General features: G+C 41.2%; 1 protein-coding gene across 5 annotated transcripts in view; it reads left to right on the plus strand.

The window, feature by feature from the left end:
- Positions 1 to 21,381, plus strand: part of Ntng1 (netrin G1) — a 345,499-nt gene extending 324,118 nt beyond the window's left edge. For all 5 annotated transcript variants that reach the window (XM_085677807.2, XM_048443545.3, XM_085677805.2 and 2 more), the window contains one exon: positions 19,580 to 21,381. In XM_085677807.2, the coding sequence (XP_085533933.1) occupies positions 19,580 to 19,809 (230 nt within the window). In that variant the 3' untranslated portion in view covers positions 19,810 to 21,381. The remainder of the gene's footprint in view (positions 1 to 19,579) is intronic.
- Positions 21,382 to 26,617: the final 5,236 nt, after the last annotated feature.

Below are 26,617 nucleotides of genomic sequence, written 5' to 3' on the forward strand. Positions count from 1 at the left end.
GAGATCCCAGAGGGTTTTTGTTGTTGTTTTTGTCTTTTTTGTTTTGTTTTGTTTTTGTTTTTTGAGGCAGGGTTTCTATGGAACTAGCTCTTGTAGACCAGGCTGGCTTCAAACTCATAGAGATCTGCCTGCCTCTGCCTCCCAAGTGCTGGGATTAAAGGCATGTGCTACCACTGCCCGGCAAGATCACAATTTTCTAGGTAAGAGGTATCAACAGCTTGTTCTGTGTTTAAGGTAAAGCAGATAATGAGCGTGGAAGAAGCCAGGAACTGCTGGAGTCTTGTGCCTGCCTTTGCCCTTGGTTCTAAATCTAAATTTCTAGACAGGTTAGGACCAAGACATGCCTTTGCTTCTTTGTATTGACACTGTCATGCCCATATCTCATCTACCTGATTCTACTTAGCAGACAGAGAAATGGGAACCCCAGCTGTGAATGCTTGCTGATGGATGTCTCTGGCTTGATTGCCAATCAGATAAAAGAGCCTAGGGACCATGTCCTCAGAGCATAGATTTACCTTTGTGAGTCTGGAAGTTCAGACGCCTTCCTTGAATCTTGGGTTTTTTATGCCTCAGGATGACGGTGCCTACCTTATAAGATTAATAGGATAAACTAAGTCAAAGCAGGAAAAGTGCTTAGAATAAAGTTTACTACAGACCAAGTGCTCAAAAAACTTACAGCAGTCTCCACATCCTTTTTTATCATTTGACAGAATTGTGCTGCTTATGGGAATACATCGGCATGGTTCCTTTTCATCACTAAACCTAAGAGGTACTATATAAAGAAATCATTTTTAGATATCTCTCCTAAATAAAAGAACTAAAATTTGTTTCTTGCTAGATGCATCATAGTCAATTCCGTTTCTTTTAAACCTCTCTGTAATCAAAATAATTACCATCTGTGGGCAATCTTTTTATAGATGGGTGTCTGTTTTCATCTGCAAAGCTCTCACACTAGGTAATAAGCTGCTGTACCCATTTCACAACCAGGGAGCCGAGACTTGAAAAGGTCAATTATCATCTGAAGATCCAAAGCTAGTGAGCTTGTGGTCTAGGATGTGAATCCTGGTCTGGATGACTCATAATCCTTCCTAATTTTCTCAAATAATGGGTAATAGGCAGACTGCACCAGGCTACCTCCAACTATCAAACCCATCATTAAGGCAAGCAGGAAATTAGACCTCTCCCTTCTCCTTGCCCCATGCCAGCTCAGGTTTTCAATGTGCCTGGACTAGTTTCCAATTAAGAATGTTCTGAGCTAAATTCTTAGCCTAGTTAGCATGTATTGATCACATATCTGATGTCATTAGTCAAGCCAGCAACATCAATATGAATTCATTATGGGTTTCTCAAGAAATAAAATGAAAAGGGTTGGAAATCTCTGAAAACCTTTTTTTTCCCATTTGGTCATTCAATCTTTTCCCATTATTATCACTTTGTTGCTCTTGGCCATGTAGTTTAGGCTCTATTGATGTCAGCATTGTAAGCTAAATCTATATTATGTGCTTTATCACTTGGCCATAAAAATTCATTTATCTTGAAATTTGAGCATGATTCTTCTTTACTGACTGGATTCTTTGTCATAAAGTTTTGTTGCGTGAGTTATGTAGTTCTAGAAAGAACGAGATACATTGTCAATTTATGATTCCTTTGTTTCTTTCTGCTTGTTCCTCCAAACAAGACCATGAATTTTAAAAAGCAAGTGAATAACTATAGTATTAATTACAGCATTTTTAGCTGTGTAAGCATTACAGCAAACAAAATCCAAGGTTCTCAGCAGAAAGTTGTCAAAAGATATATTTGCGCTTTCCAAGACTTGATTTTCAAACACTTTACTCCCTGGTCCATGTCAGGCAAGGGTCCTGATGATAATGTTGGGAGTCAATGGCACGTGTTTATCAAGTTGGTGTCCTTATTCATCACGTATATCATCAGTGACTAGAATTCAATAATAACTATAATACAGGGAGAATGAAATGTTTGGGGTACGTTTGAAAGACTTAGGGTCATTATAAAAATACAAGCTGTCTTGTTAGACCAGTGGTTCTCAAACTTCCTAATGCAGTTAATACAGTTCCCCATCCATAAAATTATTTCATTGCTACTTCATAACTGAAAATTTACTACTGTTTTGAATCATAACGTAAATATATCTGTGTTTCCTGATACCACCCATCCCCCGGGAACTGCAACCCATAGGTTGAGAAACACTGTGTTAGGCTACAAAGCAGGAGGATTCTAGAACATGTTTTCTGTAAACCAGAATGAGTGACAGCAAAGAGAAGCTTCCATGTCTGTTTACACAGTCACCTTGTTTTCAACTCAGTACCTTTTCAGGTGTGTTTTTCTTCCTCCTTTCTTAACACAAGTAGAAACATCGGCTTTGTGTTCAGGAAAAACTTCTATAGCTTTTCAGAGAGCCTTCAAAGCCTGGGGAGTCACACATCTTGGCTCCTCAGGATGTGAGACCTCGACTGACAAGAAACCTCCGTAGGAATGACTTCTCTTGCATGACTCTTCCAGGGGCTACAGAAACAAACGTCTGTTAGCTGTATGTAGGACACCAGTGACAGATCAAATATATGATTCCATTTCAGCCTAGTTTAATAAACCAACGCACTCACTGAGGTTATTTACAGGAACATGAGTGGAGAGTTACTTTCATAAGCTTCAGTGGCCCAGGAAACACCGCTGAAAACTTCACCAGCACAGGTGATATCTCACAAACTCTGCATCTTTGGTGTCTGCCCAATTGGCAAACAGCTCCCCTGGAAAGTCCCCACGGCAGCAACTGCACATTGTTTACACCTTCGGAAGGGTCTTATAACTCTCTTTTGAGTTGCTTGAGCTCTTTCCCTCTCTCCACAAAAGAATGTTCCAGTCCTAAGAAAATTGCTTCATAGCAAACTCTGTCTTTAGAAAATAGGTGTGCCATGTTCTCATTTAGTCTAGCAGTTTTCAGACTCAAATGAACCTTGTGCAAACAGTGAATAAACTAGCAGACTAAGGCAGCCATAGCTCAGATTCCAGCTAGAGCATTTAGCTTTGTAGGTAGACGTGACAAACACCAAGAGTGTTATAATCTGCAACATCGTTAACCTGATTAAACCTAGGTTTCCATCCGAAACAGGTGCTAAACAGAATGCAAAAATGTGCAAAAACTTTGACAAGTTAAGAGCACCTGGTAAAAAGGCACCGCTGTCCAGAAAGGTGTGACTTGGATCCGTCTGGAGAATCAGACACAGCAGTAAAGGCAGACACCCTAGGGATTGTGGGTGAGGGGCAGCAGAGGACTTTAGATTAACTTAGAGGCCTCCACTCACTGGACCTGTCCAAAAATAGTCAGAACCCCAGATGATAAAATCAGATAAGCCAACCTGAGTAGGAGCACTAAATAGGAAACGGCACATCCAGTGGCAAGAAAAGTGTATGGTGCTGTGCAGAGCAGAGCTTTGGCTCTACTGCCAAAATAAGCCAGTTTGCCTCTCTTTGCCCTATACCTATTCATGAGAATCATGTGACCGTCAATCATGGTTTTAATCCCTGGAGTAAAGTAGCCTAGATAGGAGCTAAATCCAAGATACAATTCCGTGTGAGACTTTAAAGTCTGTAAACATGTAAACTTGATCCCTATCTAAAGACCAACAAAGCAGGGACGGCCACCATGTAAGACACTCTGGGCAGGTTCATGTGGGTAACTCCTTGTCACTAGGCCCAAAGTGTTACCCCAGTCATTCTGTTCTCTTTACGCCTCACTCCGGGCTACTCTCGTTCTCCCTACAAGGCAAGAAATAGAAGCAAAATTTGTAGAATACCACTAAGGGAAGGGTCTTACCTGAAACCACCTCTTGAAGACAGGGATGAAGACTCAGATTACTTTCAATTATGCTTCAGAAATGATTGCTTTCCTCCGTAGCCCCGGAAATGTAGATGTTGTCTGACAAACCGTCATTTGGAAAGTAAAAAGTTTCCGAGAATTTCCTACTACATACCAGACAAAACCACAGATACTTAGGATTCAAAGATTAAAGAAATGCCTGGGGTTACAGAAATAAAAGATATCTGCTACCTTCACTGAAAAATGCCAGCAAATGTCTCCCTAGGGGCAAGCACCTGATCAGTGTGGACAAGGAAAGTCGCAAAGCAATGGCTCACCTCTGATAGCTTCCACGGTAGTTGAGAAGACAAGAAACGTACATGGAGAAGGAATATTTGTCATAGGCTTAGTAGAACCCAAAAATATGTGGTACTTATGAACAGACCGTCTAAATGTCAAAAATTATTCTATTTTAGTTATACATATTAACTCGTTTAATTTATATAACAGTCTTTACAGTAGACATGGGGCATGAAATTAACCATTCCATTAATTAAATGATGATTGGTTAAATGACCCGCAGAACATCTCTTGTTTGGTGGAATCAAAGTTTAAATCCAGGCTGTTAAAACTCTGTCTTCATTGACATCTCTGTATGTCTCACTTCGTAGACCATCTGCCACGTGGCTTCAAAGGCGGGAAGACATCTGTGGGTCCAGGCAATCGGGGAAGTCTTCTTGGTGGGACTTGTCTAGAAACAGGACCTTGACGAATGGGTGGACAATTTAGCAAAGGGCAGACCCACAGCAGGGTCACCGAGTCAGCGTGAGCTGGGGACATGAAAGGATCAGGAAAGGAACGTGGAGAGTGCTTCAGAGTCAAAGAGCTGTCCCTCCTAGTCTAACACCTTCTGCTCTATCGCTAGGGTCCTTGGGTAAGATACATAGGTTGCCATAAAGTGGAAAGAATACTAATACAAATAATGCCTATTCTGCCAGGTTACCAGAATATTCCGTAAGGTGACATCTAGGACATATGTCAATATTCTAGTACTTTAATTTTAATTACATTCACACCAGGGTGAGCCCGTGTACATGTGTGTTTGCTAGCAGAAGAAAGACTGTTTTCTAGAGCCAAGGCAGATGATAGAAAGATTCTAATCACATCCTGAGGGGCCCTGGCTACACTGTTATCCAATTAGCAGTGGGGGGCCACTGAAGGCTGCAAGGGAGAGGGGGAGTGGAGAGCGCTGTGAAAACACTTGCTGAAGAAGCGCAATCTGGCTGTAGCACTTCTGCGCAATTTAATTTAGGGGCGAAAGAACAGACACAGTTGGGAAGCTATTTTAGAAGCAAAAAGGAAGCGATGGATATGGAATATGTGAATTTTTTTCTATATATTTCGTTTATTCATTCACTCAAAAATACTCAGATATTCATTGAGCGCAGTCTGTTAGAAAGTGCTCTCTGGGCATTGCATATCGAAAACCAAAACAAGCAGATTCCTAATCTTCATGCAGTTTAGATTTTAAGAAAACCTCATTAGTTTTATTAGGGGAATAAATCCAAAACCTAAGAAGTAAGTGTGGAAGAAGGCAAACACTGTAGGACTTGGTATTTTAAACATGCTGGGTGATGGCTCTTCCCCGACTCCACCTACATCTTGTTCATTTGTGCTTAATCTAACCTTGGTAAGACCTCAGCTGCTTTATACAGAAACTCTAACATCTGTTCTCTGTGCTTTAAATAATGCACACAGCCTCCCAATTGTATCCAAACCAATCCACGATCTTTCTCTTTCCACATCTGAATCAGATGTCCCTGAAGGAACAGCTTTCACATTCTTCCTGTCAGTCCCATTTTGCTCATTGAAGTATCCCCCACCCCACCTCCTGACATCCCACAACTTTGCTCTTCTTAGGAAGAGCTTTCAAATGTCGCTCTGGATTCTTCAGAGACACCACTGCCCCCTCTCGGGTCATATTTTACACACCTTTAGCTCCTGTAGCTATCAAGACAGGACTCTGTACTCTGTTCTGTTTGAAGTTGAGTTTTTGTGAAGTTCTGTTGCGTGAAATGAGAAAGTTTCAGCATGACTCGCTAGCTTTGCTTAGCATCCCATGAAACTTTTTCCTTAAGTGAGGGTTTTCATTGGGAGTTTTTTTCTTAAAGAAAAGTTTTCTTAAAGAAAAAACACCAGTCTTCAGTGGATAAACAGTTCTTCTATCACTGAAGGAATTGTAGGAGTGAATGGAGAGTTTCTTTCCTTTCTGTTCTCAAATCAGCAAGAACTTATCCGGCAGCAATGAAGCTAGAATTTATTAATGATAAAAGTGAACTAAAAGACACCAAATCCGCATTCCATGAAGTCGCTTTACCTACCCAGACAGAAGGATCCACACTGATCATAACACATACTGTTTCTATGGCTCTTGGGCGTCTCTCTTTTGATTGTAGGACTTAGAATGATGTCTGGCAGTTAGTTACAAAGCAATCTGAGATAATCACAAGTGATCGTTCCTGTTCACAATAGCCATACAAAATGGCTTGAAAAGGGGAGGTATCAGTGATACCAAATGGAGAGTCCTAAGTAATGACGTCCACATTTAAACCTATGTCTTTGGATACCACAATCATAAGCAATTAAATATTAAGCCTTGTGTTTCAAATTTTGAAAGTCTCTGGAATTTGTAGATGGGAAAGGGCAGTCTGATCTGCTGAGATCAACACTAACATTACTGGATAGATTAGGACTCATTCGTAATTGTCATTTCTTTGTCCTTTTTGACCCTCAGTAATGTATTTTAGAAAAATTAAATGTTTGGGCTCCAGTGTAGTAGCAAATGCATTTTTGAAAATTAGCAATCATTTTCACTCAGAGTCAGGCATCCCTAAATGAGTCCTGTCATCATTTTGCACATTCTCTTGATTCCATAATGCTGTTTGCCTCACCTTGAATTTATTGACACCAATTCATTTTGCTTTGACATTGGCATTAACAAGGAAATGGCTTTGTTTCATCCTGACATTATAAAATCACCTCTCAAGACTCAGTCTGACATTGTCAGGAGGTGGCTATGGTGACAGTGAGGCCGCAGTAGACAAGAGTGACTTACAGTGATTCCCAGAGGAAGAAATCATTAAAAGAAGTCACTGCTGTGTGATTTCTGTAGTTATTTTTCATACTTAAATATCTCTGCTGTTTAGAAACCCTAAGAGGTTTCAGACCACATTTAGAACTCTCTTGCCAAGTATACACCAGAAAAAATTGAGTCTCTAAGGAGACATTTGGCTATAGCTTGACAAAAAGAAACCTCAAATTATATTTTGGCTTTATAAAATACTCAAAGGCGGTGAAATTCTGTCTTTAAAACAAACCAACAACAATGTACACACACATACATAGAACTAATGATACAATTATCACTTTTCAGCCCTAGACACTTGTATTTCTTAATGCTGGATATCCAAGGCCCATGGCAGGTTCTCTGCCTCCTTCTCAGGAAGTACAATAACTTGAAAATTTGTATTCAGCACAGCATGGGTTTATATAGCTTATCTCCCATAATTCATTGTTTCGATCCGAAATCTTCTTGCTCATGTTTGTGATGTCCCCATAACAGGTCCGCACCTCTCTCCTTCCCTAACATACAGTAGCTCTATGCAGCCTTTCAGCCTATGCTCCAAATTTAAGTAATCACCTTCCCAATTGGAAACTAAACAAGCAGAAAGTTACCAGGTTCCCTCCAGGCCTCCGAGACACCTCTTCTCCCCCATCATATTACTCTCAATGCTCTGAGTGCCCTCACCACAATAAGAGCTAATGTGTGTTGCTTAATGGAAGGTGAAATGAATGCTTCTGGTCCCTCATCTCCAAACACTGGCCATCCTTTCTCTTTCCTCTCACCTCCACCCCTTTCCTGGGGATATTTTGGATCCTCGGAGAAAGAAATTTTATAATATGCATCCCTGCCCTCTTATTGTTAATGCTTTCTTTTAAACAATCGCAACCACAACAAAAGCCCATACATGGTAACCTTTAACACATCATGGTACCCAGCCTGAGTTGGAGGATAGACACCTCCAAGTGGTTTTCCCACGTGTTCCTGGTTTGCTTCTTGCATGCACTGTCAATCTTTCCCCTGCACCTCCCTCCCAAACACCACCCTGTGACTGCCTTCTCACGTCTGCTTTGGCAGATACGTCAAGCTCCTACTCCGGGTGTCTAGGATGATGTCATCAAGGAAAACCTCCTGCCATTTCTTGCCCTCTGACCTTTAAGCTTTCGATATCTAGGAATCTGTGTCTGTCTACTTCCTTGCTTATCTGTCATAATAGTTAGCTCACATGTTATCTGCTTGCTAATAATAGGTAGGCACGCACCATTCATAAAAAGACAGAGAAAAAGCTAGACAATTTTTTGTATGTACTTAATAAATATTGACTGTATATCAATTTAGTGCCTGAGACAATTCTCCATCATGATATACTGAATGAACAGAGAACAAGTAACAAACAAGAAGAAATTGCCTATGATAAAGACATTTATAAACGTAGAATATCACAATTCTCAAAGCTCAAGCTTTGTGAAAGAGGTTTGCTTTCTTGAAGTTGTTTCAACTATGATTCCCTGTACCTGGAGAAGTCATAGGATATTCCATCTCAGTGGTGACTGTGACTTCATCTTCAAAGATAACAATGTCTAGCCATTTGCGTCTTCCATCATTACTTACCAATAAAAATGGACATCTGTCTTCAGATTCCATTGACTTCAGGAAGTTCAGGAAGTTCTGCTGGTGCCCTTCTTGCCAGGGACTGTGAAATGCTTGGTAAAAGAAGGGGAGACCATGTCTGGGACACCTGATTGTGAGGATAGGATCATGTAGGAACTCACTCATTTTCTGAGATCTTTTGGGACATTTAAGATTAATTGATAGCTTTACTAGCAATATATAGTAATATCACAAATTCCAGATATTGTAGAATGTAATGGCAGGATTCATTTCTGAACTGAATTGCTTTTATCATTTTAGTAAAATATACCTTTCCCAACAAAACAATAAATTCTTTTGGATATGTAAAGAGGTAAGAAACACACACATACACATAAAACACTGTATATTTGTTCTCGGCAATTCAAAAAGAATAAATTAGTATAAAGATAGAATTTAAATGATCAAAATCAATTCCACTCTCAACAGCCAGAGAAAAATGTGGGTCATATTTGGTTATAAGTTATCCCAAATTCTTTCCTAGGGCTTTCATTATATAAGACATGGAAGGTGCGGATCTGCATTTATGGAGCAGACCACGGATGAACACCTCATCATGAATAAACAGCCTGCATCTGCCTTTCTCCCGGCATAATGGCTTGTACTTGGGAAGGATGATCTATTCCTGGATGTGTGTTGCCCTTGTGTGTGAATTCGCCTCCCATAACAGCCACCTTTCACCTTGAGCTCAGAGCAGAGGTTGCACCTTTTCATTAAATGAGAAAAGTGTCTTTTCGGAAACCAAAGGAGAAAATCTGCGATTTCTCAGTACTATCTTTATGAGCACCCTGCCTGTATCTGTGTCTGAAGGTGTTGACCTAAATAGGATTTCAATACATCATTAATGATCACTTTGGGAAAGGTGCCCAGCCTTAGGCTTGTAGGATTTGCAACGAATTAATTCTTTCTCAACAACAATTGAGGCTTTTTGCCTGGTGTAAAGCCAAAGTCTTTAAGGTATTTAGATGATGCTTCTTCCTCCCGTATTGGAGTTACCTGTCGTCTCTTTCCCCGTACCAGGACACGACAGCCTGTAGCTATGTCTTCTTTAAAATAAATGGGGCCTTTTTATGATGTTGTAAGCAGTGTTTTCCTTGGCTGAACAAGAGAAAACATCACTCCCATAACAAGTGCTCTGATAATAGATGAAACAGTAGGAAGATTGCTCCCTCGGGTCAGAACCCGCTGTCCCTGATTAAGAAGATGAGGCATGTCTGACCACTGAGCTGACAGCCTCCACGCGGATCCTGACGGGCACTTTAGCCCCATTCCTTGGACTTGTTACTTTGCAATCAAGAAGGCTGGATGTTGTCACATAAGGGCCACGCTTGCACCACCTATATTCCTGAAGGGTACAGGCACAGACAGGAAGACAGGTTGAGAGCAAGCAACGAGGAGTCTTTCCACATGATCACTTCCAGCTTTCCGTCTGTTACTTCAGTCTGTGCCTGGTTCTCTCTAACCTTCAACGTTAAAAAGGCAAAGTTGAGTTGGGAAGCAGAATAAACAGGCTGGTGGTTATCTGCTCATCCCCCCTCCCCCGCCACACACACACACACACACACACAACCTTATTCCCTTGGAAACAGACCACATTTCTGTATACTGATGGATACAGATGAGCACACATTAAATGAGTATAAATTTCGCCTCTGAAAGAATGGGTACCACCAGTGCAAAGTGACCTTGCAGGACTGTGGAGTACACAGCAACTGAATACAAATGTTCACCAACCACATGCTTTGACTCCAGGCTCTCTCTAGATTCATATCCACAGAGCAGACACAGATGCTGCCTTCGAGGGAGGCCCTTCACTATCCTTCTCCCTTCAGGTTTCTTGGATTAGAGATGTGAGAAATTCATTACCCTGAAGAATTAATACTTTGCTCATACACCCTGAATTTCTTGTATTAAGGACACTGAGGAGGGAACACTGACAAAGCCTATTTGGGTTGTATTTTGTTCCTCTTAGAAGGCTTCTGTATAATCCACCCCCAGCCCCCCAGCAACTTGAGATGGGAAAGAAGAAAGGTGAATTATCTCTGCTTTAGAAGTGAGAAAAGAGCACACTAAGAGGTTAAGTGATTTCCACAAGTTCACCCTCCGCATTATCCACAGAGATGAGACTTGAATCCAGCATTTAATTTTCCTCACCCTTCCTTATGCTGTTAGTATATGTGAGAGACAAACACTATCTTGTGCCCATGGGATGCCAACCTAGACTGAAAGTCGTCACCAAATCTGTCATCGAAATGCACAGAACTACACAAGTCTAGCAATCCTTAGATATCTTATCAAATGATGGAGAAATTCCTCATTATTTTCTTTTGCAGGGATAGGCTTCTTATTCATATCAGTCATGCAGAGCTGGGGAAACAGGTATGTTAACAACACACTTGCTTTGCAAGTCTGATGACCTGAATTTGATCCCCAAATTTCACCCCCACCCCTACCAAAATAATCTAGGCATGGTGATTCAAGCTTTCTACTGGGGAGGCAGAGGCAAGAGGATCTCTGAGTTACCTGGCCAGTTAGCAATGCATACTTGGAAAGTTCCAGAAGATGAGAGATCCTGTCTCAAGAAAAAAAAATGGTGATGATGCCTGAGTAGGAACACCCAAGATCATCCTCTGGCCTCTGTACACATGTGGGTGTGTGTAGATGCACACACATGCACGCATGCACACACACACACACACACACACACACACACCTAAAAATTAGTCATGCAAATTAAACCCAAAAGTTTAGAAAAGCTCACTTTCTCTAATGTTATGATTCTCCCCGAAGGACAAGCTGGACAAGCCACATGCATATATTCATATCAGCAGGTTGGTGTGGCTCACTATATGTTCAACCTCAGAAAAGTATCTGGTTAAAAGACAGACGGACAGATGTCACTAGTCAGTCCATGATAAGAGCAATGTCTCCAAGTAGGGTGCGACTTCTCGAAACCAGAATTCAAAGTTAATGGCTCCTAACCAATTTCCCTACCATGGTATACCATTCCTCATGGCCACAGGTGAGAAAAAGATTAGAAATATAGTTGGTGTGCCTAGAACTTGCCCCCAAACTCCACTGCCGTCTGCAAAGTTTCTTCGTTCCTCAGAATTTAACCTGCATGTTCTATTTTATGTCTTGCTCACAATTTAGTAAAGCGGCCACAAAGGCTGTGTAAATGGGTCATAATCGCAGCTCTTCAGCTCCCTGCTGCCTGAATGAGTCTTCAGTGCAGGACGCATGCCTTTGTTATTACCCCGTTTGGTGGAGGTTATTCACTCTTTGACGTTTCTTTGCAAAGGATGGGAACAATTTGGAACATCTTTCCCTCAGCGATCCTGGGCTCAGTTCAGGTGGTGAAGGTAGAGGTCACTTTATTAATACAGCCATCAAGGAAAGCTGTCATGGCAACGCATTGCATCGATTCCTTGAAGTACAGGAGGCAAAGCCAAAAAGAGACACTTTCAAGTCTATAAATACAGACCCAGCATTGCTCAAGCATAGCAGCAGCTCACGGACAGGGCCAGCCTAAATGTATGACTTTGAACCAAACACAAACAGAGAAAGAAAATGTCTCTTTGGTAATGCGATGGATCATTGTGACCATAAGGGAATAAATGACCCTTTCAGTTTCTAAAGGAAAAATGAATAGAACAAGGAATGACACTAAGTCCTGGCTGTTGCCCTCTTCGAACAATTTCTAGGTCTGCTTTTTTACATGTTCCAGAAAGACTAATGGAACAGAAAGAAATCAAGATTTTTGTAGCTCGTATTTTGAAAATAGTTTTACACAATGTTGTATATAATGTTCAAGGACCCCCACATACCTGTGCATACAAATGCTTACATACATACACATACTTATATATTCATACATGTGCACACATAGACACATATTAGGTTCACTTATACACACATACATATGCACACACAGACACACATCACATGCTCTTACACATACACACGTGCACGTGAGCGTTTGCACACACACACATACATACATACATACATATACACACAATGCACACCTACATGCCCCCACACACACACCAAAAAAACTCTGAATAATTTAGTGACATCCTTCTGGCTTTCCTCATCTAAGTTACAGGAAAAACAGGATTGATAAAGAAAGTATTGCTTGTTCCTAGTTTCTTCCTATGAAATTTAGAGTGGATTTATAAAGCATGGTGATTATGAGGGCTTATTTATCTGCTTTTGTGGCTTACTCACCAATGCTGTGAGCAGAGCTATCCTAAGACCCTGCTAACTTCAGCCTTTCTACCAAGACTCCAAATTTCAACTTCTGGCCACACAGTCTGTTTTGGTCTCACATTAATACAACCTTACCTGTCAACATCCTATGAATATCTCGGGCACACTTTTTGAAAGCATTTCAAATACTGGAGCATCAGAAGGTAACAGGTTATATGGCATTGTATTGGTCACATCATAAGTAAATTATTCTTATAAACAGCAAAAGGAAAATATAGTGAAAGAAATTCTACCCAAAAAAGGTCAAGCTATTACCAAAGGAGTATCAGCTTTTTCTGTATCTAAGTCAGAATTTTCCATAACAAAAGGAATTGTATATATCAAGTAACTATTCACATCAATCCTGGGTCAAAGGTTATATGAGGGATTTAAAAAAGGAAGCCTCTTGTTTACTGAGATAAGACACCCCTTTACAGTCAATAACAATATAGAATGTCTAGATAAACTTAAAATAAATGTCACCAACTAAATTCAGTTTGAAGCTGATCCATATAGAAGAACACCAGATAGAGATATAACTGGGAGTTACACGTTAAGTAAAAATTTCCAGTTGTCACTTTAATCTACAACTTCATGCAGTGTAGAACAGAAAGAACATGAGCCTTAGACTGGGATGTCCATTCTCAGGCCAGCTCCACAAGTTAACGATGGATGCTTATAACCTTGTGATGAGAAAGAGTGCAGAGCCCAGTGCCAAAGAGCACCACGATTAAATAGCAGCATCTCATTTTAGTTCATTTTGTGTTACCATAACAGATGGTCACAGACTAATTTATAATAATAAATAGCTATTTAAGAGCTAAAGTTCTCTTTCTTATCATAAAGTGCTAGTGTTTTATCATAAAATGCTGGGAGGCATCACATGTAGAAAGAAAAATGCCCATTTATCCCAACATGTGAGCTTTTGTTCATCCCTGGTAATACTTCCGAAAGGTACCTCTTCTTAAGAATGTTATAATGTCAACTAGACTTCAACATGAAGGAGCCATAGCAGTCTCCCACACCTGGGAAGACAGAAATGACACTATAGATGCAAACGTGTTTCTCACTCTCAGCCTAGACCTCTGGCATTTCTACTTTTATTTTTGTGAGAGATGCTTTGAATTTGAACTTCCACTAGACCAGTAGAACTCTAGAAGTTGGAGTGATTCAGAAATGCTATTAACAGATAACCTCTGTCCCATCAGTGTGGTTTGAAACCACATTTGGTAAGAGGTGAAATGCGAAATTTATTATCTAAGGAGTGGTTCCCTAACTCCTGGACCTGGAGCCAGCCACAGCTATGAGAACAAACCACTGTACTGTCTGATACCATTTCCCTGTGTTTCTCCTGATCCCTCCCTTCCATATGATGTGCAACTTGCAAGGATTGCCATTCAAGCTCGAGTCTAAGCTGATATGAGTTTCTTCACCTAGTTCTTGTCTAGGTGGTTTGCAAAGTGGCTATGAATGCTGGTATAACTGATTCAAAGGGCGTAAAGAACAAGTCACATGACAAGGATGCCTGTGGGTCCTCTTCTCCTTTCACTGTACACAAGGTTAAGAAAGCAATCCGCTCTCGTATTTCTGACCTACCTACCTGCAGTTTCTTTAATTCCAATGGCTGTGCATCTGTAAAATGATGTTATTTTGATCTAGAATTGACAAGCCTGCTTCCTGTCCCTTTTCCCAGTGTGCATCAATGGCAGCTCTTTAGTTTCATAGATATGAGTGCACTCTGACCCAGAACATCATTATTTTACTCTTTACATTGGTTGAGGAAAAATTCCTTGTTGGTGAGAGAGAAGTTGTGCCAGCAACTATAGGACATTGAGCAGCATCCTTGACCACTACCCATCCATGGCATGCAACCTTGACGCAATCATGACCATCAGAAATATAAATAAATAAATGATTTCTAGCCACTGCCTAATATCCTAATATCCTGGGAATCATAATCTCCAAATTATTGTAACCACTCCTATTAATTAATGTTCAAGGACTTCCACAAACTGTTATTTCCTTCAGTTTCCAGTGTTTTTTCTAATCATTCCAAAGCCCTTTCTGACTGATTCACCCCCTTGAGACTTAACATTACACATTTGCTCTGCCCAATTCATAGTGCCCTTCTTCTCCTAATCTTCCACTTTATATGCCAATTCATAGATGGTCTTTCATAACAGGAAAGTATTTTTATGATTATTTTCGTAATCATGTGGCCACTCCATTTTTTGGACATTTTTCTTCCAACCATTCTTCATGGTGTTGCTTTCTCTGCATGTGGCTGAGACTCTGGGCACTCTTCATTTGGACAGGGTTGATATTCTACCACTATGAGATTGTGTACTTTGTGTTGGATGACAATGACCTCTACCACCCAGGTTCGCCACCTCCATCTCCAGAACGAACTACCTCCTGGACCTCAATGTAGCTTTCCCAAGTATTATATAAAACATTTTAGAAGACTTTACAGACTCCTCACAGCCAATAAGTCTAAAAAATATTCATTGACTTCTCTAACTAAATTCCTTTCTTAGTGCCTTTCCTTAATAAGTTTCTTTGTGACTTATCCACATACTCAAATGTGACCTTAAAATCACTCATGTTTATTATGCAAACTACCTTCAGGTGTGCACTTCCTTCTCTCCTTTGCTCCAACCTAGCCCCAGCCCATTCTTTTGAGTATCTGGTCTCCTTTCCACCAATCTATCTTTGTCTAAATTCATCTTTTTTTTCCCTTCAAAACTCCAGATGACTCATTTACCTTTGACAGCTTCCCATTGCCCGTTTCCCAAACTCTGCAGAGTATACATAAAATAACCACAGCATGAATGCCCCTGGTATTCTAACCCCCTTTGTCCTATATGCAACCAGCCTTCCAAGCGCAGCCCACCCATCATTCCCTGAAATAATGTCTGTGTCTCTCAGTCAAGTTCCTGCCAGAAAACAAGCTTTTCTTGGTATTTCAACAGAGAAACATTATTGAAGGAAATGGGATAGTAAATATTTGAAGACTAAACATCAGCATACGGCACCAACGTAACTCTTGGCCAATAAGTGCTCATGTAGGAGTAACTATCACTCAGAGGTCGAGAAATTAGAATAAAGAAGAGGAGCTTTCCAGAAACTAATAGGGTAGATGAGAGACATCATAAACCTTAGAACTCCATCTCTGAAGAGGGATTATGTCTGCCTACACCTGTGGCAGTGCCTTGGAGATACACTACCAGGATGGTGCAGAATTCTACGTGGCTCAGTGAAAAACTGGTTCTGAGTAAAGATGAGCAAAGGAAAGCTGAGATAAAGAACCATTGCTAGGCAGGCAAGTCATTAAGAAGGAAGAGTGAAGGAGCTTCACACATCCCTGCTTTCCTTCTCTGTTCCCTCTGTGGTCCATTGTTGGTGGAATCCAGCACAACCTGTAGGGACTTTGTTGTAAAAACCAGAGAGGAGTATCAGTGTTCAAAGATAATTTCTGAACAACCTAGGTAGCCCCTTATCATCTCTTTGCTTTCAGGCACACAGTCTCCCCATCCATGGCACTCTTTGGCCTGTATCTGCCTTGTGTGCACTGTTGTTCAGATACGACTCTTTCTATATTTTTTTCTATTCTCCAAAACATAGACACCATCATTTGTGTTCACCTAACATTTCTCAAATACTTGCTTTGTGGTCTTTTCCTACCTTGTCTGACTGTCTCTGGTTGTGTTTGTTGATTTTCCACCAAATTGTGAACTCCTTTACGGCAGTTAGAGTGGTAGCCACAAAACATAGCAGGATGCTAGTCACGGGCAAATGACTGAGGTGGATGAAAGGAAAAGGGACGTTTTAATGAAATCAGTGCTAGATCCCTTCTAGAATGTATTCTATCTCCTTAAGTAAATCAGAGCTCTATGAGAACAGAGACTATGCTTTGTGTTTGTTTTGATTGTCTCCATGGTGTTTAGTACAAGGTCTTACATGCTGAAGGAGAGCTCCTTGATACTTAACCATCTAGTTTGTTCATTAACCAACAGAATTTTGGTACTAAATGACATGAAGATGGAGCATGAGGTTATAAGCATCAGGTAAGAACTGCAGTTAGATATAAGTGTATTTCTAGCATGTGATCCCAGCCATTAGATGGTATTGTATGCACGATAAAATCCTGTTCTTGTTGAATTTTAAAAGGATGGGCACCGGGGCTGGAGAGATGGCTCAGAGGTTAAGAGCATTTCCTGTTCTTCCAAAGGTCCTGAGTTCAATTCCCAGCAACCACATGGTGGCTCACAACCATCTGTAAAGGGGTCTGGAGCCCTCTTCTGGCCTGCAGGCATACACACAGGCAGAATATTGTACACATAATAAATAAATAAATATTTAAAAAAAAAAAGGATGGGCACCATCAAGAACCCAAATGTAATGTAATTTATCTTAAATTCTAAAATAATAAAATGTATGCTAAGTTCCATTTTTTTTCTGTTTATATATTACCCAAGATATGTCCCCCCAGTCCATGAGATGACTAATCCTGGGCTACATCTGTTTCTTGTGTATTTATTAAATTTTTTCACAACCATCCAAAACAACTAGCAGATTATTTACATGTAGGGAAGGTATTGAATTTTAACTTAATCACTGGCTTCTTAGAAAAAAGAAACGTCTGCTCAACAGCTGCTTTGCATTCAAGTCCGAGAGGAAGAAAAATAGCTTCGCAAAAAAGAGGGGAGTGATATTTAATTAACTATTGATTTCTTCTCAATTATTCAAGGCAAGCAATTATCGATATTGATGGAACAGATATTTCCCTATGTCTAGTGCCCAAATGAAAGGAAATATCCCATTCTGCAATCTGCCTCCTAGAACAAGAAATGGTCAGAATCTTTAACTTTAAATAGAAATGGCTACTTGGATCTGTTTATTCCATGTTGCTGCAATTAAACAGATATTTCTTGAAGTGTAAGCAAAATGAAACCCCCAATGCCCTGTATTCTTTCCCAATCAACAACAACAACAACAACAGCAACAACAACAACAACAAATATACCAGGACTTTTATCTGCTTTGTCCAAGAATCTAATCACCCTGAGCTTGGGAGCCAGGCTTCACAGGTACAGATCTTGACATGCCAAGAAATGACTGACAAAATACCGCAATTTGGGTTCAATCTAAGCCACCCACGGAGAGGCAGCTTGTATGCTTGATGCTTACAATCCATGTGACACTGCCTTGTGTACCAGCATTTCAAACATGAATGATTTATTAGTGTTAATTATACCAATGTTTTATGCACCTGTCTTCTGTGTCTCCCCGGAATGTTGAGGAATGTAGTCACACTGAACCCTGCTTAGGCACTTTATCATTAGCCCCGTGGATGCCCAGTGCCACCTTTCCTCAACCCATTCGTACACAAGAACATTCATACATTGATGTGTGTGGACAGAGCCCCTCTTGAAGACCACATGAGTATTAAGTATGATTAATGGACAAACCAAATGCTATCTACTACTGAGTTACTACTTGGAAGGTGGGAATTATTTGATAAAAATGTTTTGTCTCTAATAGCACCATTGTGGGATGTGTGTGTGGGTGTGTGTGTCCATGTGACATCCTTGGAGAAATCGGGCCATGACCCTTTCTTTGAATGAAATCTGTTATAATTTACAAAAAGCTCCTTTTTCTGCTCTGTGCCCCGCCCTCCGTCCAGAGTGGTCTGTGTGCTAAGTGCTTAAGCAGCAAACGTTGCTGGATAGCACTCCTTCTTGGCTCTCCTCTTCTTCGTTGTTGTATTAATTTCCCTGGGTTCTATTTAACATTCTGCTAAATCAGTGAAACCTTGATTATCTAAGAGAATACAAGACATTGAATTAATGAGGATAACGGGAATTTGGAAGATATGACAAATTATTAGAGGTGAAAGTTCTGTGAAGGAGGCTGCAAATGAATTCTAGCCAGGAGCTGCGGCTTGATTTTCCAGCCTGATTCTATACCTTGATGGATGTAATGAAATTTTGGTAATCAGGGTTTCACCGCTGCATTTATTACTGTTCCCAAATCAAGGTAACCTTGGGCTTCGCTTCCCATATTTACAAAGCAATAAAAACCTTAATGGGCTGTCAGGGACAAATGTGACTGCTCTTCCTCACATGCCTCCCACGAAACAAGCTCTCCCTCTTCCCATCTGGCTGTCGCCTGCCTGGAGCATGCTACTTTCGTCACATCCCAAACCTGCATTCCCCTGCTTCCCTGTGGCCTCTTTGCATGCACAACAAGGCTGGAATTGGTGCAGGGACGACGAATGTCCTGGCCTGAGAGGTTGTTGGTCATTTTAGCCACACCGCTTTGCATTTTAAAGCGCACTCATCTGACTTCAAGGTTCGCCATTCTTGTATCAGGCACTTGTCCTTTAAAAACTAGGAGGTCACAAAAGGTCCCGGGTACCTAAGAATTTCCAAACCAGAAGCATTGCATTACTTAATATTCGATAGCCTGAACTGGAAAATAGCAAAGGTTGCAGGGCAAAAGAAAAAAGAAAGAAAAAGGAAAGAAAAAAAAACTATATGAAAAGGCCTAATATGATGAAAGCAAAGGCAGTCAACTACATTTGTTTGGAAATTGGAGTCACTTGCTTAGTTTGTGGAGGGAAGGGGGAACACAAGATCGATAGAGAATTTCTTTTTTTAAAGCTGAAAACATGATGTTCCAGATGAACTTAAATTGATTCTGCTTCTCCTCCCCTCCCCATCCCTCCCCTCGTTCTGCAGCTAATGTCTGCGACAATGAGCTCCTACACTGCCAGAATGGAGGGACCTGCCACAACAATGTGCGCTGCCTGTGCCCAGCCGCCTATACCGGCATCCTTTGTGAGAAGCTGCGTTGCGAAGAGGCGGGCAGCTGTGGCTCCGACTCCGGCCAGGGAGCACCCCCACGGGGCTCCCCAGCACTGCTGCTGCTGACCGTGCTGCTGGGGACAGCCAGTCCCCTGGTGTTCTAGGGGTCACACCAGCCCTCCGACAGGCCTGTGCTGTGGGGACGCAGACACAACCCAAGCGATTGCTACTAACATAGAAAACACGCACACCCACTCCAACACAGTGTACAAACGAAGAGGGCATAACTGAACTAAGCCATATCTCTCAGACCCGGACAGCACATCTGTCGGAGTCGAAACTGTTCATCACTGACTCCAGAGGAATTGGCAGCTGTTGTTATTATCACTGCAAATCTCATTGCCAGCTGCAGAGCCCATTGCGGACTGGAAAGGTTGCGAGAGCGCCCCCAAAAGGAAAGACAAAAACAAACTGATCAAACAACCTAAAAGGAAAAAAAAATTTCGCTACTCTACCGTGGTGCACCCTAGTACCCGCTCTGCCCAGTGTGTGGACCAACCAAATAGAAGCATTCTTTGCTGTCAGGTGCATTGTGGGTATAAGGAAATCTGTTACAAGCTGCCATATTGGCCTGCTTCGGCTCCCTGCCCCCATCCCTTCCAACCTGTGCTTTAGTGAAAGTTGCTCTGTAACCCTTGTTGGTTGAAAGATTTCTTTGTCTGATGTTAGTGATATACATGTGTAACAGACCCCTTCCAAAGCGCAAGCCAGTCATACCCCTGTATATTTTAGCAGCACTGAGAGCCCAGTGCCAGCTCACACCCACTTCCCAAGAGTGGCTAGAGGAAAGAGAAAGTGTATCTATCCTTTTGTATTAAAATGAAGTTATTTTTCTTGAAATACTGTAATATGTAGATTTTTTGTATTATTGCCGATTTACGTTACCAGACAATCTGTTAATGTATCTAATTCGAATCAGCAAAGACTGACGTTTGATTTTTGTCCTCTCTTTGCTTTGGTTTTGTTTCGTTGTGCAGAGATTTCTCTGTATGGGCAACGAGCGTGCTGGCATCAAAGAATATCAGTTTACATATATAGCAAGTGTAATAAGATTCCACCAAAGGACATTCTACATGTTTTCTTGTTGCTTTAACGCTGGAGGATTCAAAAAATAAAAGTTCCTGCATACATGACGTCAGGAATTTGCATTGCCGTTTCTTAAGAGGAAAGGAGCAACCCTCCAAGAGTTTCACCGTCACTTCACTGATTTTGTGTGGACCGAACACAGTCAGCTGACGACGTCAGTAGCCCAGGAAGATGGATTGATAGTCACTAGCTTGGACAACGTCTGCAAAGTACGAGACTATTTTCCACCTGGGAAAAATCCTAACCGCAAGAACAGAGAGAAAGAAATAGCTAAGTGATTGCCAAGATTATGCCAAAGCCTGTTGGCAGAGTACTAAGAGACTTTTATTTTTAAGTCATGCTATTTTCACAGATTTATGGTGATCATGTGACTCTAGGGATGCTGATCTATGTATCCTTCCAAATACAGTGTTTACATGGAGTATCATAAGAGGCCACCTGGGGAACCAGGACAGCAGCAGGGAAATTGAGTGATTAGCAATTTGACTTTGAATATATTCTAAGTATTTAAATGAAATATCAAAATATACAGCAGCAAGTAGACATAACTGCTGTTCCTGAGAATAAAGTCTGTTTCAAGTACTGCCCAAGGTGTAATAAATTCTTGTTTCTGCCTTTTATTAGGCCAATTACCGTACAAGACAGCAAAGGGAGCCGGGGAGGGGGGAGAAACACTGCAAAGTTTTGGAGGGGCTGGAACAGCACATGTTCTGTCCCAGGATACTGCCACCCCACAGGTGACAAATGTGTCAGCAGCAGCATCTCTCAGAATCAGAAACAATTATGAGGCCAAGACAGAAGCTTAGGGACAATGAAGTCCTACGTGACTTGGTGGGACAATAACCTACGACAGTATTAGGTCAGAAGCCTCGTTCCAGGCTGAATTCTTCACCCTGCTGCCAGTCTTTGCTGAGCAGAGGGGGAGGAAATGCCTTCTGATAAATAACCCGAGTCAAAACTAGATGAAGGAACAGCATGTCTTATTGGTTTTGTTCCCAGAAAAGCCAATTCAAAGAAGGCAATAAAAGGTAAGCGGGTAATGCCTGTTCTGCCTGCCACCCCACGTCCAAGTCGATTGAATGTTTGTTATTCAAACCAACAGCCTCTTTTGATATAAGAAATAGGGAAAGATGAAAATAAATTAGCGCTTTGGCTTCGTGCCAGAGTGGCCAACCCGAAATGGCAGATTTACATTAGAAGCATAAATAGAAAATTATATTCCCAGCTCACCAAAGAATACACATGAAAACGCTGATAGCCTACAGAGTGTGAGATTACTTCTAATGAGGCGGACTTCTTATGTTAAGACGGAGTTTAAGTTGTCGTATAGTTTATTAGCACAAACCAAAGGCAGACTGTGTTATTCCTGGCAACGGTGCACTTTATAATTATGCGCTCATAACCTTGCCACAATGATCAGGAATCAGACAATGCACAATTCAATCCATGGGATTCCAAAAGCTCATTCTGAAATTTAATGAAGGCCTGATTTAAATAGACTCATCTGCATTTTATCTTTATGAGGCTATAAGAATCTAAATTGATGAGGAATATCTTGCATTCAGTGTATTTAGATATAGTTCTATGAATTTCTTGGAGTGATGTGATCTACTTTTAATAAAAATTCACTTTTAGGTATATAACAAACGTAAATGAAATGTGCTTTTTAATCTGGATTCTCGAGTTCTTTAAAAAGCCAATTCTCTTGAAGAAATGTCAGCCGATGGGATTTCCTCTGCTGCTTTCTAGAAGTCTTTCAAGTTGTAAAGCTCTGTCCTGAGACAGGGCTGAGACAAACAGCGTGCGTTAAGTGGTGCCCGCATTTGAGGATCAAGTTCTTGCTTTGTGTCCTGGAAGGTTCCTTAAAGCGAGCTAACCAGCTATTCCATGGGCTCATCTGTCAGCTGTCCTACAAAGTAGGAACATCACTCTTCCCACTATTGATGTGTATAAAACTCAAAAGGGGTGGGGGAGCCCAAACGACAGCTATGTAGAGAGCGTTGCTGTGCACAGAACTAACCTGTCTTACTTACCATAAAGTGAGAATGAGTTGTCACCCAGCCTAAGGACCATGTTCACTCTCCGCTGCATTGCCCCAGTTAACCAGTCTAATCAGATGTCTCCACAGGACGGTGTGGGCTCCTAAAGGGAGGCAGCACAAAAGGCAAGTGCACAGCCTTGAGCACCGGGTTGGAAGAGGGCACAGACTCCACACAGTTGAGTAGTTTCAGGTGTGTCCCATTTGCCCTTTCCTAGGCCTGGGACTTCACTGGGGTCTAAGAGTCCCATTCTCCCTTTCCTGGGCCTGGGACTTCACTGGGGTCTAAGAATATTTAAATAGAAACCCTGAAATTAAGTCTTTTCTTTCATCTCCTTCACCCCTACCATGAATAATCCAACAATATAGGAGTATAAAAACCCCATATTCTAAAGTGGGGTGTTATGTGCAACAAATGCTGTGTTGTACTTCACCTATTGTTTGTTTCCAGGAAAAATATCTGTTTTACAGCTTCTGTGCTCACAGGATCGAGCAGGACACTGGGGAGCTTGGGGATGCACAATATTTTCATAGCATATGACACTGCCTGTGTGTATTTAACATCTGGTATGATTTTAAATTTCAGCTTCAGAAATCTAAGCGAGTTCTTTCATTACCATGTTGACGCCCCAGCCCTTATTGATAAGGAGGGTATGATATTCACTTAGCCATGAGTTGGAAGAACATGAGCAACCAGGTTTAAAAAGGAGGGCTTTCCAAAAGAAACCAGACTGGAGTCATTATTATGTATAAGAATAAAAAGCAAATAAGCAACAGCCCAGGGATTTTGACACAAAAGCCTACCTCTGAACAATTCTTTTAGTCTCCAGCAGTCAGCACTGCATTGTAATTAGTATTATTTATTTGTTTGTTTGTTGTGTATGGACGTTTTGCTTACACCAGTGTCCCCAGAGGTAAAGAGAGGGAGTCAGATCCCTAGAACTAGAGTTAGAAATAGTCGTGAGCAACCATGTGGATGCTGGGAATTGAATCCAGGTCCTCTGCAAAAGCAACCAGTGCTTTTAACCACTGAGCCACCTCTCCAGTCTCTCACTGTTATTTTTAAGAAACATCAGTCACTTGACACAAACATTCTGTAAGTTCTGAGTATTTCCACACAGTGTTTCTATTTAAACTATATTTTGACTTTCTCACATTACAAGGAGCTTTTCTTGCCCTTCAGTTACCTAAAAATGGATGCCAACAAATCCTCACACAAACTACACACAAACACAAGATGATGTAAAAAAAAAAAAAAAACAATAAGCATGTCAACTTTCGTATTTTGAATTTTCCCCAAACCGTCTCCAGAACAGAGACCTTCTGCTCTTCTCAGCACCTGGTGTGGTGTGACTCCCAGACGACCATCTTCATTATGCTTCGGCAGAACCAAGGAGAGTAGACACAGCCATGCCCCATGCACAAGTCACACTACTGCACATAGCTAGAAATGGGAAAAATAACGTCTGTGGAAAACAAGTTAATATTGACGAATACACAGTTACTTAAGCTCTGCTACAGAAGAAAAATAGTGTCCCTACTACATTTTTAGAAGCAGCTCTGAAATAATTCCGTAAGGAGACAGAAATAAATTTGAAGGTTGTTTTGAAGTATTTGGACCTTTAGTAACTGCTGGGATCCTGCTCCCCCTCAGTCTGCTCCCATCAGCCAAAAGCTGTCTTTAATTGATTGATGAATTACAATGGAGTAGTAGCATTTAACACTTACGTGATGTTTTTATTAATCAAAAATGACACCTGCCACAATGGGTCATTATTCTACAAAACCCAATTATGTTAACACTAAAGATTTAGCTAAGCTGACTGAGGCAAAGGGTAGAGAGTTGTAAGTAAAAATAACCCCCATTTTCCCAATATAGTCCCATTTCTTTCCCAGGGATATCATTTGAACTATTATTTAATTAGAATTAGAAATTCCACATTGACAAAAAAAAAAAAACTCACTGGGAAGAGTAAAATATAATGATTGCGAATAGAGGTAGAAATTCCTGCGTGACCAGAGTGTGCCAAGTCCCTCAAAGACATCATGTACCAGGGTTGTACGGTGGTGGATGCAGATAGCACCATGGTAGAGCTGGTCGGCTACACAGTCGACCACAGTAAAGCACACACCTGAAGTCCTGTTAAGAACAGGTGACTTTTTTTGCCCCCAGGCAGTCAATTTTGCTTGTTTGTGTTTGCACTCCTGAGGAGGGCCGCTCCTGTTGAGGAACCCTCTTCCCGCTTATGAGAAACACTGTAACAAAGCTTCCTCCAAGGAAATAGCAGTCTGCTACTTACCCCCATGAAGCCCTGAGTAATTGTTTTGGCTTTCTTGGTGTGATAAACACCTGGAGGCAAAGAGATTAGTGTCATAGCTCTCCATCTCTTTTTCTCTGCCTTTAGGAAGGTGTTGGGGGTGGGTCTCTTCTTCTCTGCCTTTAGGGAGGTGTTGGGGGTGGGTCTCTTTTTCTCTGCCTTTAGGGAGGTGTTGGGGGTGGGCATGGGGGTTGCTTCCAATCTATTGTGACGAGGAGGTTTGTGAAAAACGTTTCTGTCCCCGGATGTGTAACTATGAAGACCCTGCTAAATATTCAGTTTATTAAATTAATGGGGTAACAAATATTGGAGCAGTTTTACAACCACTTAAACTTGTGTTTACATCCTGTGTAATTACAATTCATAATTGGGAAAGCAGTCAAATCTAAACACATTCTGATCAATGGTTCGCAGGCTGCCAGGAAGACCCGGCACACGCAACACAGGAAGTGGTTTTTAAAACCTAGAATTCAAATCAGTTCGGAGGGGTGAGAGCAGACATTTAGCAGTGAAATGTTTAGAATTGTGAATTAGATTGTATGTAAAAATGATGATTTTTTTTTTCCGGGCATGAAAAACAATATACTTCTTTAAGCATTAAAAAGCTTATAAAAATGTAAATAGGACTGGTATAAGGGGTACAACTTACCCCAACTTTTGAAAAAATCATCAAATAATACATTATTGTCCTGAGAGAATGATAGGGGCATGTGGATGTATGAAAAACTATTGGCCAGCAATCACTTCCATTTCAAATTACTGAACTCCCTTTCATATGTATTTATATTTATTTCATGACTAGATGCCAGGTATAAATGAAAAATGGCCGAGGAAAGGACTACAATTTGAGACCAACTAACCAGGCTATCTAAGTAACTTGATAGCTTTGCTATACTTTTCATAGGAACATGGAGGGGACGTGGAGATTCACATCCTCTGGTTCCCTTTAACAACCTCCTTCCTCCATCTGAAAGGCATGTGCTACAAAACAGGTCTCAGATAAAGCCCTGAGGAGGTGCTCTACCTCATTAACATGTTGGTCCTCAAGTCCCAATGCTACTTGCCCTAGCTACTTTTCCCATGACTCTGATAAAATACTCCGAAGAAAGCAACTTAAAAGAGAAAGGTCATTTTGGATCACGGTTCAGTGATAGAGGCCACCACAGTAGGGAGTTCTGTCAGCAGGAACCTGAAAAATATGGCCACATGACTTCTGCTGCCAGAAAACAGGAAACAGTGAATGCCCATGTTCAGATTTCTCCTTGTATGCAGTCCAGGATCTGGGCCACAGGGAGTGATGCTACACTCCTTTAAGGTAGGCTGTAGTACCTCAATTACTTCTTAAAATAATCCCTTACAGGTGTGCCTGAAGCTAACTTCATCTAAGTGATCCACACAAGTATTTCTAGAGCGGTGTCTCCTAGGTGACTGCAGAATCTGAGGTTCATGATCACACTAACCATCACATCT

The sequence above is a fragment of the Myodes glareolus genome, chromosome 17 (assembly GCF_982192425.1).
Source record: "Myodes glareolus chromosome 17, mMyoGla1.1, whole genome shotgun sequence".
Lineage (NCBI taxonomy): Eukaryota > Metazoa > Chordata > Mammalia > Rodentia > Cricetidae > Myodes > Myodes glareolus.